Raw genomic sequence first — 15,133 nt, forward strand, 5'->3', positions numbered from 1 at the left:
TAGTCTTCTGCCTACTTTACACACATTCATCTTTATGGAACCACCCATGGACTAAGGTTATACACACAAGAAGCCACAACTACATGCAGATTATACTTTTATGATATCTATTCAGATCTCTAATCCATGATTTGATATGTTAAAGATGGATATACGCCCGAGATCTTAGTTTCATTACTTGTCGACCCAAACTGAATGTTGTTGAAGGATTGGTCGCAAGAATGAGCCATGCCAAGAGAAAGGGAGACACCATTTCCAACCATTGCGTGATGGTTTTCGAACCCTCCATTGAATTGGATCAACTTAGCTTGGTTCACGTGTTGCTTCCCGAACGTCATTACGCTGCAACTTGAGAATGAGTTTTGCATAGAGGTTTCATTTTCAATGAATCTGACGCGACCGCGTCTTGCGAATATGATTGCGGAATTAAAATAACGATAAAATAATTCGAGATAAATAAATAGTAGCGCAGCGGAAGTAATAATAATAATACGGATAATAAAATCCACGTCATACAATAAAGTCAAATACAATACCATAAAGTCAAATCCGAAAATAAACATCTGAAATATAAATAACAACATAAGCCCGAAAGTCTGAAAATAGGAAGTAGCGTAAACGATAGAAGTCCGAAGGCCTAAAAGCCCAATAACGATAGAAAATAAAACAATAAAGCGATAAAGCCCACGAGCCCAAATAGTAGCACTAGTCCGATATGATCACTCCTGCTCATCGGTCTCACCTGAAAGGGGAAAGAAAGAGGGGTGAGCAACAGGGGAGTCGCTCAGTGAGGTATGGGATGCTAAACCGCAAACCACTGACTCAGTTCATAGCACTACGACTATGTAGGCCTAGCTCTAGCATGAAACAAACACGGTGTCTACACCACAAAGAACAATCAACAAGCGACTAGAGAACTATCCAACTACAACCCATGCGCTTATAGTACACAGCTACTCTCTGCACCACGCATCTCCTCATAAGGATATAGATAACCGCTGCGTCGCTAGTACAGTATGTCTCTGTACCCCCGCACAACCACCCGCTGCGTCGATAGTACAAACGTCTCTGTACCCCCGCACAAATCCCGCTGCGTCGCTAGCTCAGACGTCTCTGGGCCCCCGCACAAACACCCGCTGCGTCGATAGTACAAACGTCTCTGTACCCCCGCACAAACACCCGCTGCGTCGATAGCTCAGACATCTCCGAACCCCCGCACAATCACATAGTCCCTACTATATAACTATATATATACATATATATATGACAGTTCTCAGCATCAATCATTTCACACAACCGTTGAATCCTCTATTAACCTAGTTCCGGTTTAACAATCAATAACAATTATGAACACGCAAGACTCTCAAACAAACTCAAACAGACTCGATTCACAGAGATTATCATGTTTCGAAACTAAACTTTTCATAATAGCAGTACTAAACTAGCTCGGGATTTAAACGGAGTAGCCCTCACCTTAGCAATGAAGAGAAGTGGTATCTATGAACTCCCACTGATAAAATAGACTCCAAATCTGAAACCAGGATGAAATTCTGAGTCAGAACGCCTTTCGAACGGATGAAAACGGTTATGGTCAAGGTTTACGGAAAAGTCAACTCGCTGGTCAAAGGTCAATCTGATCAACCCTTGACCAGAAATCAATTTGACATAACCGACCGGTTTATTCCTAACCGACCCTAACCGAACTAAATTAATTTAAACCGGGTCAAACCAGTCAACCGACCGGTTTACCGAGTCAACCGAGTTGACTCGCTGAGTTGACTCGGCCGAGTTGACCGAGTCACCGGCGAGTCACCGGCGACGATCACCGGCGGCGACGGCGGAGGCTTACCGGCGGCGATGACAGTCCGGCGGCGGATAAGCGGCGGACCGGCGTCGGAGAAGCGGTGGTCCGGCGGCGGATAACGGTGGTCCGGCGGTGGCGGATGCGATTTCCGGCGAAACTTTGGAGGGCTCGTACGGCTTCGTCCGAGCTCCGATTGCGACGATTCTGGTGGCTATGGATTCGTCTCGACGAGAGGAACACGATGGTGGGTTTGCATGCACGAGATTCGCAACGGTTAGAAAGTTATAGACGATTTACTAAACGCACGAAACTAAACTCAAATGCATGGCGGTTTCCGACGCTTACCGACTACAACGAACGGTGGTGATGAGCTTGGCTTGGTCTTGGCGTGTGGTGGCTCCGGCGAGCTCTGGTGGCTCAGCTTCTCCAAAGGTTCACACTTTCTCTTCTCTCACTTCTCTCTAGCTCTTTCTCTCTAACTTCTATCTTTTTCTTTGCAGGAGGAGAAACCAAGGCTGGAGTTGATTATTTATGGGCAAAAATATGGCCATCTTGTAATGCTTGGGCTTTAGCCGGCTAAAAATTTTCGAAACCAGAATTCGGGTCGTTACAATTCTCCCCCACTTACAAGGAATTCGTCCCCGAATTCGAATATGGAGTTGACATGTCCAATATCATTGTAACAAACTCCGGATACCCAATCTGCTCTCTTTGAGGTCTTCTCCTGAACTTCGTCTCTCTCTCAACGAACTCTGACAAACACAGTTTTATTCTCTGAAATGCTTTTACTTGGTGATCCGAAATCTTCACTGGTCGAGAAGATGCTTACAATCTCTTTAAGGTCATCTGGCACAGCTGGAAAATAAGCTCTGACTTTCTCTCGACTTCTTCATAATAGATACATTTAACACGTCTTGAAATTCTGATAACTCTGTTGATAAATCCAATCTCTAAGAACTGCTCCAAACCGCTCCAAAAATAAGATATGATAACATGTACTTCGGTTTAAGCTTCTTCAACTTCCGTGTCTTAGCTCCTCCTTAAAATGTCTTCATTTTAGGTATATTCATTCACTGGCATGAAACTCCAAATCCTTACGATGCATACATGCATAACTTCTTTTCACGGTCATGGCCTTCCCAAGGCCAAACTTGATCACGTCCATTTGCTCTACCATCTCTTGACCCATTGCGGTTTTTACCTCACGTCGCTCCCCCACTTTTGTCTTCAACAAAGCGGTATGTAATAAAACTTGTTGTAAAGGACTTCATATGGTGCCATCTTAATACTCGAAAGGCAACTGGTACATCGCGATGAATACTGATTGCTCTCAAACCCTCTTTGTCTTCTTTTAAAGATACACCAAAAATGCTAAGACTTGACCATATGTGAACTCACAAATCTGTGGGAAGCTTCCATGTCGAACAAGGTGCAAGCTAACTTACTTCTAAGCAAAACCGAACTACACGAGATTTTTGCTAACTACACAGATAATTACGAGACCACAACAAATACTTAACACAAACAAGTATGATAAAGATACATACCCGCTATCGGCTCAGCTCCCTGGTGATCTCCCACCGTGAACACACGTGGAACGATGGCTAGGCGCTTCGGTGGTGGTGGAAGCGCTGCATTGCCCCTCCTAGGGCAATCTCTGAAGATATGACCTGGCTGGTTACAACCATAACAGTTCCTAGCTGCTGCTGCTGCTACTGGTGCTCCTGGCGCTATAAACTGGGTAACTAGTGGCTTTCGGCAATTTCTAGAAACATGCCCGAACAACCCACAATTATGGCACTGGATACTCGGCTGATCCCATGTCCTCTTCTGTGACCCTGAAGCTTCTTCAGACTTAGGCTGAGCTGCCTTGTTGAACTTCTGCTCCGCTGCAATACATTTCTCTTGCACAACGGCCTTTTCTACCAGATCTTCCAAACTGGTATAGGTGACCATACTGCACCTACCGTGAAGTTCTACTCGCATCCCTTTTAAGAACCTCCTGATAAGATCCTCCTCATCCATACCATTACCCGCAAATCGGTGAAGCTGGCGAAACTCATGCTCATATTCTCTGACAGACTTTCCACCCTGCCTCAAACTCTCAAAATCGTTCTTCTTCTCATCCAAAGCTTCTCTTGGAAAATACTTCTTGTTGAATGCATACATGAAATCCTCATAAGTCATCTCGCCGTGGTGCATCACTCGCACTCCATCCCACCACACTGCTGCATCTCCGCGCAAATACAACTCAGCAATCCTAAGCTTGTGCCTTGGTGGGCATGAGATAGTGTTCAAACACTTATCCAAACTGTGCCTCCAATCGTGAGCAAGTGTAGGGTCTGTGGTACCACTGAAATGCTCCAAGTTAACATACTTCATCTGTGACAACACCCTGATAAATGTTTCATCAACCTCGGGCACATGCACTGGAATGACGGGTGGCGGCGGCGGAACCTGAAAGACACCTGGAACCGGCTGAATAGGAACCTGCGGATATTGTGGCGCTGGGGCCTGCTGAGCTGGAGCCTGATGATCATGCTGAACCTGAACGGGCGGAACCTGCTGCATATGAATCTGCGGACCCTGCTGCACATGAATCTGAGGACCCTGCGGAACCTGCTGAGCTGCAGCCATCTGTCGAGCAACTTCCTGAGCAGCTACTCGGGCAGCCTCTTGAGCGGCTTGCCTGGCTGTCTCCTGAGCAATCTGCTGAACTGCTTCCTGAGCAGCCTGTCTAGCAGCATCCTGAACCATCTGTCTCATAGCCTCCTGGTCAACCTGAGGAACCTCGGGCTGCGGAACTGCAGGCTGAACATGCTCATCCTGAGCCTCTCTAGCATCTCTAGCGATCTGAGCACGGGTAGCTCTCCTCGGCGGCATCTGAAATTAAGGCAAACGAGTTAACTTCTTACTAAATCCAACAATTAAAGGAGTGATATCTAACGGAAAGGTGCTATTTTATTTTATTTTTAAAATCCCCATATCCCAATAAACATTTGAAAACCGATTAAAACCGAATAAAAATCGAGTCTCCAAAGATCGCCATCCCGGGTCGGAGCCGGGACGGAACACGGCTCTGATACCAAAAACTGACGCGACCGCGTCTTGCGAATATGATTGCGGAATTAAAATAACGATAAAATAATTCGAGATAAATAAATAGTAGCGCAGCGGAAGTAATAATAATAATACGGATAATAAAATCCACGTCATACAATAAAGTCAAATACAATACCATAAAGTCAAATCCGAAAATAAACATCTGAAATATAAATAACAACATAAGCCCGAAAGTCTGAAAATAGGAAGTAGCGTAAACGATAGAAGTCCGAAGGCCTAAAAGCCCAATAACGATAGAAAATAAAACAATAAAGCGATAAAGCCCACGAGCCCAAATAGTAGCACTAGTCCGATATGATCACTCCTGCTCATCGGTCTCACCTGAAAGGGGAAAGAAAGAGGGGTGAGCAACAGGGGAGTCGCTCAGTGAGGTATGGGATGCTAAACCGCAAACCACTGACTCAGTTCATAGCACTACGACTATGTAGGCCTAGCTCTAGCATGAAACAAACACGGTGTCTACACCACAAAGAACAATCAACAAGCGACTAGAGAACTATCCAACTACAACCCATGCGCTTATAGTACACAGCTACTCTCTGCACCACGCATCTCCTCATAAGGATATAGATAACCGCTGCGTCGCTAGTACAGTATGTCTCTGTACCCCCGCACAACCACCCGCTGCGTCGATAGTACAAACGTCTCTGTACCCCCGCACAAATCCCGCTGCGTCGCTAGCTCAGACGTCTCTGGGCCCCCGCACAAACACCCGCTGCGTCGATAGTACAAACGTCTCTGTACCCCCGCACAAACACCCGCTGCGTCGATAGCTCAGACATCTCCGAACCCCCGCACAATCACATAGTCCCTACTATATAACTATATATATACATATATATATGACAGTTCTCAGCATCAATCATTTCACACAACCGTTGAATCCTCTATTAACCTAGTTCCGGTTTAACAATCAATAACAATTATGAACACGCAAGACTCTCAAACAAACTCAAACAGACTCGATTCACAGAGATTATCATGTTTCGAAACTAAACTTTTCATAATAGCAGTACTAAACTAGCTCGGGATTTAAACGGAGTAGCCCTCACCTTAGCAATGAAGAGAAGTGGTATCTATGAACTCCCACTGATAAAATAGACTCCAAATCTGAAACCAGGATGAAATTCTGAGTCAGAACGCCTTTCGAACGGATGAAAACGGTTATGGTCAAGGTTTACGGAAAAGTCAACTCGCTGGTCAAAGGTCAATCTGGTCAACCCTTGACCAGAAATCAATTTGACATAACCGACCGGTTTATTCCTAACCGACCCTAACCGAACTAAATTAATTTAAACCGGGTCAAACCAGTCAACCGACCGGTTTACCGAGTCAACCGAGTTGACTCGCTGAGTTGACTCGGCCGAGTTGACCGAGTCACCGGCGAGTCACCGGCGACGATCACCGGCGGCGACGGCGGAGGCTTACCGGCGGCGATGACAGTCCGGCGGCGGATAAGCGGCGGACCGGCGTCGGAGAAGCGGTGGTCCGGCGGCGGATAACGGTGGTCCGGCGGTGGCGGATGCGATTTCCGGCGAAACTTTGGAGGGCTCGTACGGCTTCGTCCGAGCTCCGATTGCGACGATTCTGGTGGCTATGGATTCGTCTCGACGAGAGGAACACGATGGTGGGTTTGCATGCACGAGATTCGCAACGGTTAGAAAGTTATAGACGATTTACTAAACGCACGAAACTAAACTCAAATGCATGGCGGTTTCCGACGCTTACCGACTACAACGAACGGTGGTGATGAGCTTGGCTTGGTCTTGGCGTGTGGTGGCTCCGGCGAGCTCTGGTGGCTCAGCTTCTCCAAAGGTTCACACTTTCTCTTCTCTCACTTCTCTCTAGCTCTTTCTCTCTAACTTCTATCTTTTTCTTTGCAGGAGGAGAAACCAAGGCTGGAGTTGATTATTTATGGGCAAAAATATGGCCATCTTGTAATGCTTGGGCTTTAGCCGGCTAAAAATTTTCGAAACCAGAATTCGGGTCGTTACAGAATCCTTGATGAAACGGTGGTAAGAACAAATTCGAAGATTCATCTGAAGTTGTATTATTGCAAAGTTGCTTAGAGGATGAACCTTTGTTACCATGTTCATTGAGGTTTCCTCCTTTTCTGCTTTCTCCAATATTCATTTCTTCCAGATACATCTCCTCCACCATTGGTTTCCACACTCGAACTCGAGCATTTATGAACCAATTTGATACCTACATTCATTATACACAAAAAGCATAAAATAAGTTATTACAACACTGATAAAGACAATATCAAAATTATGCTTTTCTTTTCCAAGTTTTGGACATTTCTGGAATACTGTTAATACATAATCTCAGAAACTTACCTGGCTTTTAGTAAGGCCAGTCTGTTTGGCAAGCATTTCTTTATCTAAATCCCTTGGATATCTATACAGAACCAAAAAGGACACGACTAATTGTTAGCTTGCACGTCTAAACACAAATATCTATAATCTTATCATAACCTGACCTTACTATTGTTTCATTTTTCCAAGATTGTGTTGTTAGAAAGTCTAATATCAGAAGTAGAGATAATTATAAATTGTCAGTTCACGATCAATGTCATTAGTTCTGAATTTGAAGTGTATGATTTCTAGCTAAACAATCTTTTTTTGTCAGATCGTAGCTAAACATTATAATATTTATATTAACTAAACGTTCTTATATTTATCCTAGCTAAACATTATAATATTTAATAGTTGCACTATATATATATATCTACTACAATCGGAAAAATATAATATGTATTATGTAGGTAATGTTTTCTTACGGGTGAAGAAAATGGTTGAAAAGCCAAGTCCGGAGAACGGAAACAGCTGTTTCGGGCAAACCTCGTTGTGGTCTCCAAGCATTTGAATGGTTATGTGGCATCTTCCCCAACTGCTTGGCTAAACTTACACCTTCGCATTCTTTTTCTCCTAACAAATTGTTTATGCGTTTGATTTGCAAACATATCATGTCTTTCACAGCACGAAACTTCTTTGATATTGTTTGCAACGCCATATGTGTGTACGAGTTTGCTGAGCCTAAACCTGCTTCTTGCTCAAACGATGAGATTACTGTCTGCATTTGGTCGTGGTATTGCTTGTATATCTGTTCAACCTGTGTAATTTACCCAATTTATTTCCCAAATCAATCACTAAATCTTCAAAAGTGTACTGATCAACAAAATAGTCAATATATGATCTATGCTAGTTTTTAGTAACGGCTTAACATATTAAGTTATTAGTTTTATATAACCAAGTAAATCATGTGCATGAATATCATATATGTACTACTTAGAGAATATGTATAACATAATTTTCTTGTCAATTAAAGCATAACATGAAAGTGCGGTGGATTGATTTGGTCTCGTGCGTCAAGAAAACAACTTTATCAACATGGGTTGTTTGTAAAAGTATTCTTATGTTTGTGTATTTCTTTAACCAAACGGTTCTGCCAGAATAATCTTCTCGGGCAATGCACAAGAGCAAGTTAAATTGGATTAATCAAGTTCCCTCCCTTTTAGGGTGGCTTGCTACTTTGAGCTACCAAACGCTGAATGGTTATATAGGAATATGTGAGTATCTATATAGGTGGGCATAGATACGTTACCTTCTCCACCATGGAGATGAGCTTTGCTCTCTTCAACTGCAACTCCTGCCGACAAACGCCGGGCTCACCGTTTATGTTCCCAACTCCATTGTACAATTCATAAGTCGCCGACTCTTTATTCATTCGTTTCTCTTGTTTGGCGCCACGGCTACCGTTTCCAACATGAACAATCTCATTGAGCAATTCTTGAGCAACTTTTAGGTAAGTTGGAGCCAAAGCCCTGAAGCTTTGGGCTACTCTTCCGTTTGAAATCGTGGAGATGGTGGAAGAGTTCGCTTGTTCGATATGATCTAGTACTTCATATTTGTTCATTCGCCGCTGATGTTGTTGGGGCGCGAAGTACAAGTTGTAGAAGTGATTGTTATGAGTATTAATGGTCATTGTCTGATCAGAGGACGGATTCAGGTTCACCATAAAAAGATCGGAAGAGGGTTCTCTCATTTCAGTTTCTCCTTCGAAGAAAACAGCCATTTTATTGTTACCTCAATCTACATATATATGCATGTATATTAGGATAAGTAAAAAATTATTCTGACAATAATAAAAGAAATATGCCCTCCAGAAAAATAGAAATCAAGAACAACCTCAAATTATAATATAGATAGATCTGAAATGATCTAGCTTTGCTTGAATAAGACGATAAGAGCATATGCAAGAAAAGAGAAGCAGAGATGATGAAAATGAGAATGAAGTATATCAAGACATAAAAAAAAAAAAAGTATATCAAGACATTTTATTTACCGTTTTTATTTTTAGAAATGATGAGCTGCAAATTATAGGTGTGAGTATCCCATTGTCCTCTGCGTTCAATGCTTCAATGATCTGTCAACTAGAAAGTCCAAGAGCGATTTATAATATGAGGACATGTACACATATCTGCCTAGTAAGTCGCTTTTATATATAAACTATGATTGGACTTTTGAGAAATTGGAAATGTATACTTTCTTCTTTTCATCTGATTGGATAACTAAACAGTGACACTCACGATTATTTTCTTGTGCTGTTTCGTATTTCAATTAATGGTCATTGACTAATAATCCTATCTATAAGTTCTCTTACAACGATGATTTTTTATCATCATCCATGACATATGTACATGAAGTAACATATCTCATTTCAGAGCCTACCCAGAAAAAATGTGTATATATCTGACGAAGATTATATTTTTCTATACATATATGTGTTACAAAATATATATATACAATATAACTTTTTTTTTAAATTAATACTCTATAAATTAATATATACTAAAAATCTCTATAAAATAATATAATTTATAGTCTCAAATTGAGTTTTTGGTTCAATTAGTATATCGATAAATTAATAAAAAATTATAGTTTTGGTGTAGTCTCAATGTTATTAATTTATAGAGATTTTACTATACATGTATGTGTGTCAGTTATTTATTTTGGGTGTAACTTTTTCTGAAATCGTATTGGGGAAAGACTGAAAAGGTAGATATAATTAAATAAAATAGTTTAGTTCATTGAATTTTTAAACCTTTCAGTTGTGCATGGGTATATGCCTAAACTGAGGATTTGTTAGCACTTAGCATACTAGATAAATAGTAAAATATTTAGATGATCAAATATAGGGAATGTTTTAGTCGAGGAGAGCTCCCACATAATAATACTTATAAAGATACTTTTTGAACAAATTTTTATTTTTATTTTTATTTTTATTTTATTATTTTTTATTTAAACCTGTAAGACTATAATGTATATTCCTCTCGTAATATTTTTTGTATAGCAATTTTCGGATAAATTTTGGGTCCATTATAAAAAAAATTAACAAAATTTTATTATGTTTAATGCAAATTTATAAATATGACTAAAAATTTCACCAGTTAGATAAATTAATAAATATTCTTAAAATGAAAATAATGATATATGACTAGATACTTATTTGAAAAATAATATTCTCGCCAATTGTGATTAATCCCGAATGCTCAGAGGGTATAGGATTGAGAAAGTGATAGCTCTACAAAGGTAATCTAAGCATAGGTGTAGTTAAAAACTTTTGCAATTGAAAGAATCATAACTGTAATTTATCTATCTTTAAATGCTATTTTTAACTACAGTAAAAACTCTTTAAACCAATAATGTCGAGACTTTTATATTTTATTAATTTATAGAGTTATTAATTTACAGAAATTTTCTTTTTAAATTTATATATTTTAAAACATGCTTTTGTGTAAAAATAAGAAAAAAACTTGATTTTACAGTATATCTACTGATTAAATTTTATATATACAAATTTTATGTTGTTCTTATTCGAGTATTCGATGTAGAGAAAATATGTATTGTAAATATAAAAATTTTAAAGTGTAAAATGAAAAAATAACATCAACATATTTATAATATTGAGAAAAAATAAAGATAAAATTTACTATGAATAAAAAACAAACTATACAATATATTGTTTATATTTTAATTTTTATGTATAATAATTATTTATTTATATTTATATTGGAATCATATATGTATATAAGTTTTTTCAAAAAAAAATATTTTATTATTTTATCGATTTGCATCATATTTAACATTGATCTAACTAACTGTAAAAAATATTATTTTATAGTGTTTCTATTGTATTTTATTTTCACTCATTTTGCCATTTGTAAACTAGAAGTGAGATAAGATTATAAGAGAATAATGCGGAAGCACCATAGCCTACTCCCAAATTATGCAATTTTTGCAGATTATAAGATGAAAAGTTTATCGGATGCTCCAGTATCTATACGTAGAGCCGTTCGTTGTGGTAGTATGCTGCGGGGAGAGAACCTGTCTATCAAAAGATGTCGTACATGTAGAACTGTCCGTTGATCCAGTATTTTAGAGAGAGCTTCATCGTGAAATCTTTATTCGTAGAGCTGTTCATCAAATCACATATTTTGCATGTAATTGATCATCATATGTAATAGATTTAGAGATTATACGATGATGTAATGTGTTACTCAGCGTTATTAAAAAAAGACTAAGAGATGGAACTATCTTATCATGTGATGTATGCACGTTTCCTATATGGTAGCGCATACATATGAGCCGAAGATAATAACTTATTCGGGTCAACATTTATAAGTTATACAGTATAATACTACTTTTGTTAACAAAATCTACAATGAATCTATGTGTCAATGTGTATAATCAAATATATGGGAAAAATAACAGAAGTGGGTCAGCAGAACCATGGAGATAGTTGTGGAACGAGGAAACGTCTACTTTTCACTCCACACATCAAAGGTCTTTTCTTCTTTTTTTTTAGTAATCAAAGAGTTCTATTTGAAAATACATTAGAGCCAAATCAGTTTGGGACAACTCACTCTTTTCTTGTCATCTCCAACAAAACTAATACTTGCAGCAGAAAAGAGTTATTTAGTCAACGAAGATAAGTACATTTTCTTTGCCCAGACAAGATAGAACAAATCTTTTACATTTCTAATTTATACTAGAACATATTTTATACTTTTGACCAGAACAAAAGAGAAGTGTTGGAATGAAAAGTTCCAGTAGAGATCGAGAGATATTTTTGGAATGAGTAAAGAAATTTAGGGTTTTGTCAGCAACCTGGATTACAACCTCTTTTATAGTTTAGAAACCGTTTTTCGACGGAGATTTATTGTACCATTTTGATATTTTCATACTTAAAATATAGAATTTTTTCAAATAACATCCCATTGAATTCACAATTCAGATTCAGCACCATAGATATGATGCTCTAATATATGGCGATAATATATGAAAATAAGGTAAGATATTAAATTCACTTGTAACTTTTTTTTTTTTGCTTATAACACATAACTATTATTTATCAAATCTTTAGTTTGATTAGTATTATGTGATAAGTAATTAAGATATTCTTAGTAGTTATTAACAATTGGTACTCCAAAAAAATAATTATACAAAATGTTATCAAGAAAAGCTTTGCCTATCGATATGTTTTTGCTGCTATATTTCAAATTTTTTTTTTTTGAAAATATAATTTTTTAACGTGGTTGAATCCAGGGGAATCGCAAGCCCGCGGATGGACTCCTTCTCCAATGCATTCAAATGGGTCCTAAAGCATAGATTCATATCCGCGTTAGGTGAACAGAACAATGTGACTTAGTTTCGCATATCAGGAGGATCGAACCTGAAACGTGTTAGCGTCTCAGACCCGTCTACTGTCACTTGACTACAAGGCCGTTCTATATTTCAAAATTTATCCTACAAATTTTTAAAAAGCTATGTTCAGAAGAAAGAAGTTATACTAGAAATCAAAACTCCTCTCGAAATTCGGTACTAGTTTAGAAGTTCACAATTTAAATAATATGCATGGATTGGACCCTCACTACTATCATCGTCGTCCTCGGAGGCTTTATAATTAGGTGAAAACCAATACATATCCAAATAGTTATCAACGTATATGGTTAAAGACGTTAACGAGTTTATTATTAAAAAAAATAGCGACAGAAATGTCGAGCGCAACTAATTTCTCATAGGTTGATTGAGACTATGCATGGGACCCTATCGTGTCGGTCGAATCCAACATTGGCGCACTCATCGCCACCGATTTATAAGTGTATGCATTTTTACTGTTTACATCCATGGGTCTGTGTCGAGTTCCAATTCGTGGCTTAAGTAAATAAAGATAAAATGATTTCTGGACAAACAATAAATAGAAAATGTTGATACACTTTTCGCAGCTTTGAAAATAAGTGTTGATAAACCTAAGCGGGGAACGTACTAAATAAATGTAAATTGATTACTTAATGTATTGTTGAATGGGAAAGATATTAAACTACAAGAAATTATAAAAAAAATTCAACTAAATAAAATTAAGCAAAAATCTAAACTGAAGAAAAATCAATCAGACTAAATTAAGTAAGTCGGATTCAAATGGTTTGATTTGGTTCCAATTTTTATAAATTGTAAAGTGAAATACAAATGGAGAAAAGATAACTGAAAACGCAAGGTATCAAACTACAAAGTGGTGGTAGGATACTGGTTTTGAAGGAGTTCGGACTTAATATGGGCTTGTCTTCGAAACTACGTGTAGCCATCCGGATTAAGAATACATGGAATACCATGGACATTAATCCGTTGACTTCGATCGTCGGATCCTGACGGTTATCAAAAAAAAAAATACTCCCTCCGTTTCATATTATTTGTCATTCTAAGCTTATGCACACAGATTAAGAAAACATTTAATTTTACATATTTTCAAAATAAAAACACTATTACCAATACACCTAACCATATATCAACTAATAGAAAAATAGAATAGAGAATATTGTCAATATATTTTGCACTGAAAACCGAAAACGACATTTATTTTAAAACAAAAAATTTCCTCTAAAACGACAAATAATTCGAAACGGAGGGAGTAACTGAAAACAAAATCATATGACAAAATGTTTATCCCATCGAAGACATCACATTAAATTGGATACTACTACCTCTGTTTTTAAATAATATATATTTTAGGATTTTCACATTTATTAAGAAAACACATTAAAACTTAGTTATTAATGTAAAGTTTTTTTATAGTTTTATATTTCCTATATTTTAAAATAATAAAGTTTTAAGAAATGCAATTAATATTTTTTGAAATACACAATTTTTTATTATTGGTTGACAAAAATACATTAAAATATGAAAAATATATTTTTTTGAAACAATTTTTTTTTTCTAAAACATGATCTTTCTCAAACGGATGGAGTATATGAGGCAGCTTTGGCTTAGTTTTTTTTTCTAACTGAGCTTTGGCTTAGTTGGGATGCCCATTGACCATCAGTTTTGATTCTCTTATGTTCTCTTCTGTTGTTAATTGTTTACAGAGACGAAGAAATATGCCAAAAGAATGTTTATCGGTGATGTTGGATAGAAAATGTATGAAATTTATCTTTGACTTTATACAATTGTGACGAACATGAGATATAAGAATACAAGTAAACTCGAGAACTTTTTTTTCAAAAAAAAAAAAAACTCGAGAATAATTTATGTATGGCTATGAACTATCTATACTATTAAAGCAGAATCATATTGGTCTTTTTTACTAAAAATACAATTTCATTTACTAACATTGCATATTTCATTAAGGGCAATCAAGTAATATTAATAACACATTTATATTAGGTCATTTTTTTGGATTCAGCCCACTTCCCACATCAGATCTCTCTTGGGCCATTTGGGCCGATTAAAAAATCAGATCCAATTTTTGTTTTTTTTCTTCAAGTTCAAATAATTTATTTTCAATCATTTTTAATATTTTGTGTTGTGAAAAAAAATCACATAATTATTATGTTTTTCCTTTTTAATATAATTTAAGCATTCATAAAAAAAATTTGAATTTTTTAGTTGAAAAGTATAAATCTTTATTAAAAGTATATAACTTTTTTATTTAAAAAATTAGCCACATAATGAAATTAATTTTATCAGAGTTATACCAACTTAATTCATTAAAAATAAAGTTCAATTTTCTAAACATAAATACTCATTAGACCTGGACGTTCGGGTACTCATTCGGGTACATATCGGTTTTTTGGGTATCGGGTTTTTAGAGTTTTGAAATTAAACCCCATTCGGGTATTATAAAATTTCGGATCGGGTTCGAGTTGGG

The 15,133-nt window shown here is 37.3% G+C and overlaps 1 protein-coding gene across 4 annotated transcripts; it reads right to left on the reverse strand.

The window, feature by feature from the left end:
- Window positions 1-474: 474 nt before the first annotated feature.
- Window positions 475-9,392, reverse strand: LOC108852828 (uncharacterized). Of its 4 annotated transcripts, none has more exons than XR_008944768.1 (7): window positions 9,275-9,392; window positions 8,534-9,021; window positions 7,710-8,041; window positions 7,267-7,327; window positions 6,356-7,132; window positions 5,980-6,037; window positions 4,981-5,248 (listed from the first exon to the last, which is right to left on the reverse strand). XR_008944768.1 is itself a non-coding variant. In XM_057007764.1 (4 exons), exons 3-4 carry the CDS (start codon window positions 4,685-4,687, stop codon window positions 720-722), a joined length of 1,359 nt encoding a protein of 452 aa, XP_056863744.1. In that variant the 5' UTR covers window positions 5,980-6,037; window positions 6,356-6,883; the 3' UTR covers window positions 475-719. The 4 variants fall into 4 exon arrangements, 1 of the variants encoding a protein (XP_056863744.1); XR_008944769.1 differs by lacking the exon at window positions 9,275-9,392 and adding an exon at window positions 9,118-9,241; XR_008944767.1 differs by lacking the exons at window positions 4,981-5,248; window positions 7,267-7,327; window positions 7,710-8,041; window positions 8,534-9,021; window positions 9,275-9,392 and adding exons at window positions 475-742; window positions 1,474-1,531; window positions 1,850-4,687 and having other exon boundaries at window positions 5,980-6,883.
- Between the last annotated feature and the right edge of the window lie 5,741 nt (window positions 9,393-15,133).

This window comes from Raphanus sativus, chromosome 4 (assembly GCF_000801105.2).
Source record: "Raphanus sativus cultivar WK10039 chromosome 4, ASM80110v3, whole genome shotgun sequence".
NCBI lineage: Eukaryota > Viridiplantae > Streptophyta > Magnoliopsida > Brassicales > Brassicaceae > Raphanus > Raphanus sativus.